The 4,015-nt window shown below is 37.5% G+C and overlaps 1 protein-coding gene across 1 annotated transcript; it reads right to left on the bottom strand.

Annotated features, from left to right (window-relative positions):
- Window positions 1-1,696: 1,696 nt before the first annotated feature.
- Window positions 1,697-3,713, bottom strand: LOC137827090 (GATA transcription factor 12-like). The gene is made up of 2 exons (XM_068633301.1): window positions 3,209-3,713; window positions 1,697-2,667 (listed from the first exon to the last, which is right to left on the bottom strand). Exons 1-2 carry the CDS (start codon window positions 3,500-3,502, stop codon window positions 1,915-1,917), a joined length of 1,047 nt encoding a protein of 348 aa, XP_068489402.1. The 5' UTR covers window positions 3,503-3,713; the 3' UTR covers window positions 1,697-1,914.
- Window positions 3,714-4,015: the final 302 nt, after the last annotated feature.

Below are 4,015 nucleotides of genomic sequence, written 5' to 3'. Positions count from 1 at the left end.
GGACGGATGGCCCCAGAGATTAGGTGTACAAGTTGGTACCCAGGTGGTCATCCCGTCAGAGGATGCACTCCAGTAAGGGAGCCTTACGCGCTAGATTGCCCTAAGAATGGGTGATAGCGGCGCTAAGGCACACCCTGAGTAATCCTAATTGTGGTTAGCGGAAACAGCGGCTCCCCTAGAGTATATAAAGGGCAATAACAAACCTAATAAGGGACGAAAATTCTTACGCATCTTTTACGCTAATACACACAAATAAAACAGAGAGCTTTTCACAACTTACTTTTTGGTGTTTCCTAGCCAAAACTGACTTGAGCATCGGAGTGCAAACGACCTCAAGGGTGCCCTTTGTCTTTGCATGTTTAGATGTTTGATCGAAGAAAGGCACGAACGAAGGCAGAGATAATTGGGCGTGTAATCGTCGTAGACGTACAAAGGCAATCGAGTCAACCGACAGGAACATTACACTATGAAGTAGAAAGAGTTAACTACCAGCTAAATCTTTTAGACTAGTAATAAGTGTTTGATCTAACAATTGGTATTACAACTAAGGTCATGAGTTTGATACCTAGTGAGACAATTTTTTAGAGGGACATTATTGCATGTTGCACAATTGTCCTGTGGTATATGTTAGATGGATCGAGTCACAATCGAAGAGTTTGATTCCTAGTGAAACAATTTCTCAAGAAAAGATTGTTGCAAGTAAGTCAATTATCCCATGGTGAAGACCAAGTGGGTTAAATTATAATTGAATCACGACTCTTTGGTTGTTACACTCTTAAATAGAAAGTGTTACATCCTATAAACTATAATTTTGGGTCCGGTGGTAACACCACAAGCACATACATGAATTCTAACTCTCTACATAAATATACAAAATCATAAACAACTTATAAATTTGGTTTAATAGAAAAAAAAAACCTAAATTTAAGTCAGAATTTACGAGGACATATATAATGAAAACCATGAGCTTCTTATGTTATATAACCATCTCCATGAAAAACAATAAATATTTATGAAGTAAGAAACAAACAAAAGTCATGTCACCCTCATTATTTGGTGGAGTTATATCAGTCAGAACAATGACATTTAGAAATATGAGGTGGAAAATGTGTTGTGCTTCAGCCCACTTGTTCAATAATAAAATATGTGGGCATGTGCATAACACATAAATTGATAGTAAAAAAATAACAGTTTAATTTGTTTTCTTATTTATTACATTTGTTTACTAAATTATGTGAAAGGTACTTTGATCGTGTACTTTTTAAAAATATATTTGTTTTATTAAATCCTTAATTTATGTGTGATTTTAATCTTTTAAATTTGAATTACTTCTAAATTAGAAGTTAAATACAAATATAGAGATTATAAAAACCAATATTAAATTTTTTTTTTCTATATAAGAACTTATTATTATATTCGTAAATTTATTTAAACTCTTTCTATATAAGAACTTTGAAAAAAATTATAAAAACAAAATTAATTTGTTAAAATTAGTTCATGTAAAAATTAAAAATAAAATTTGGATAAACTATTTGAAATATATCTTCTATACATTAACTTATACATAATTAATTTTAATTTATGAAATAATTTTTTTTATTTTATTCTTAAAAACGTTTATGGAAAAGTTGGTAGAAATAAATATCAAATAACAAGAGAAAGAACGAGGTAGAGAAAATAAGGTTTGGAAAATATGGGTGAAGGAAAAACGGGTTGAAGAAATATTAGAGTGACCATGAGTGCAGTCTACATAAACTCAAAAATTATGAATCAGGGAAAAACCATTCCCTAATGGAACTAGGATGTAAAAGAAAGAAACAATAAGAAATTAGAATGACCTAAAGAACGTATAATAACTCTGCTACAAATTAAATTACTGGATGCTCCATCGCAGCTGTCCTACTCTAGCACATACTAGATAAGCTGCCTGAAATCGGGTCCCATGTGTTGGTGGACCAAGTAATCTTCACTGTTGGATACATCTAACAGCATGTTCTGATGATGGTGTTGTAGGAACTGTTGTTGCTGGTGCTGCTGGGCCCGCACCATCTCCTTTTGTCTTCGCAACTCCAGCACCTTCCGGTGCGAGTTCGAGTGCTTTGTCAGAACAAACGTTGGGCTTGCCGCGGGCCGGTACTCGGGCACCAGCCGCCCCGACTTGTACCTCACTCCACACGCGTTACACAGTGTCTTTGGGCCCATTGGCCCGGTTCGCCACTGTGGTGTCTTGTCCGTGGCGCAATGCAGGCACCTTCGTCCGTCGCCTCCACTGCCATCGCCGCTGTCCTTCTTTCTCGGTGTTGCCTTTGCGGGCTTTTTTGTGCAGGGAGGAGTGGGGACAGGAACAACGATCTCAGAGTCTGAAGACGACGACGTCGTTGGGGACAGGACGAGGAGGCGCGAGGCCCAGTTGCATGGGGGCCCGCGGGACCTTTTGCTACGGGCCTTGGCTGGAACCGACACTTCCGAATTGAATATCGGGTTGTTTCTGGTGGGCTCAGAGTGAAACCCGCTTCTTGTGGGCTCGGAGTGGAACCCGCGGGCCTTTGATACGTGGTCGTTTCTCGCATTCATGCCCGATATCAGCTGCATCTTCTGCAGGTCCTCGCTGGAAAAAGACTCCTCGACGAAATTCGAAAGCCATTCTAGCTCTGCTATATCATCATACTGCTTTCAAATTTAGATGAAATAACAAAAATTATGCATATTGCGTAATAATATATAATTTAAGAATTTGTTACATACATTAAATTCTTGCACGTTTAACTTGTGGAGCAGTTATTGTAGCGTTCATTACGTTCGTCATAGCTAGGGAAAAGTTTTCAATGTCTAAAAAAATGTAATAACTGGAGGAATGATTGTAAGAAAAGTATTTAATGGACCGTAAAATGTGGATAATTCTGTTAAGCTTTTCCTGAAATTATTGGAACGATAAGAAGGACAAACTGATTGTGATGTATGTGTTTACACAAGTTAGCGATTTTAAGGGAGATAAAGATGGTCAAATTGTAATGCAGGCTTTGTGCGTTACCCATGGGTTATGTTGTGAGGTTGTGAAATGTGTTGGTTTGGTCAATGATTCTGAGATGGAGTAATAACTAATGTAATAAATAATAATAATAATGGTAATAATAATAATAGTAATAATAATAATAATTATTATTATTATAATGTTACAACTTGATATAACCAATATAATGTGCTATACCGGTACGGATAGGTCACCGGAAAAATGACCGTCGGAGAGATTCCGGCTACCAATGTCGGGAATGGTATGGGGGTCGTAGCCGGAGAAAGAGGAGGAGTTGCAGCTATCAACGGCGGTGACGTTGGAAGAGTCGGTGGAATTGACGGGGAGAGAATCGAATATGGAGTCGGCGATTACAGCATCGTCGTTGGAGAAATCCAAGAGGTCCTCGACAATGAAGTGGTCAGGGTTATTGTTTTTGCTGGTGTCAAGGGTGAATTGTGGGAAAATGGGGGAAGAGTTGGGTGATTCCATTGTCACGAATGTAAGAAAAGGAGTTATTTTTGTTGTGTTTTGATTTTGTTTGTCTTCTTTTGAAGATTAAATTTTAAGGTTTAGGTTAGAATGGAGAAGGGGATGACGACGTGACGAAAGAAGTGAAGAAAATTAGTGAGTGAGAAAGTATAGGAGTTTGAGGAAAAAAGTGAGAGAAGTTATGGTTTTGAGTGGAGTCTCGGTGAGAGAGAAAAGGAGAGAAGAGGGTTTATTTGCGCTAGAAGGGGACAAGCCACACTTAAATTAGAGGGCTTTTTTTTTTCCTGGTTTTCCATTTTCTTTTTTAGTGAAATAAAAGCCTAAAGCATTAAGTAAATACCCTTAAATTAAGTTAAAAGAAACCAAAGGAATTTAACTTCCAACTGACTTTAATGTCCAGTTTTGTTTTACCCATTTTCTGCATGTTACCGTAAACAACAATCTTACAATCCTGTTCCCAACTTCATGCACAACCTGCACATGCATAAATAATAAACAAAAATTTAGAAAAAT

This window comes from Phaseolus vulgaris, chromosome 8, assembly GCF_000499845.2.
Source record: "Phaseolus vulgaris cultivar G19833 chromosome 8, P. vulgaris v2.0, whole genome shotgun sequence".
In the NCBI taxonomy this organism is placed as follows: Eukaryota; Viridiplantae; Streptophyta; class Magnoliopsida; order Fabales; family Fabaceae; genus Phaseolus; species Phaseolus vulgaris.
This window is presented reverse-complemented; position numbering and strand designations above follow the sequence as displayed.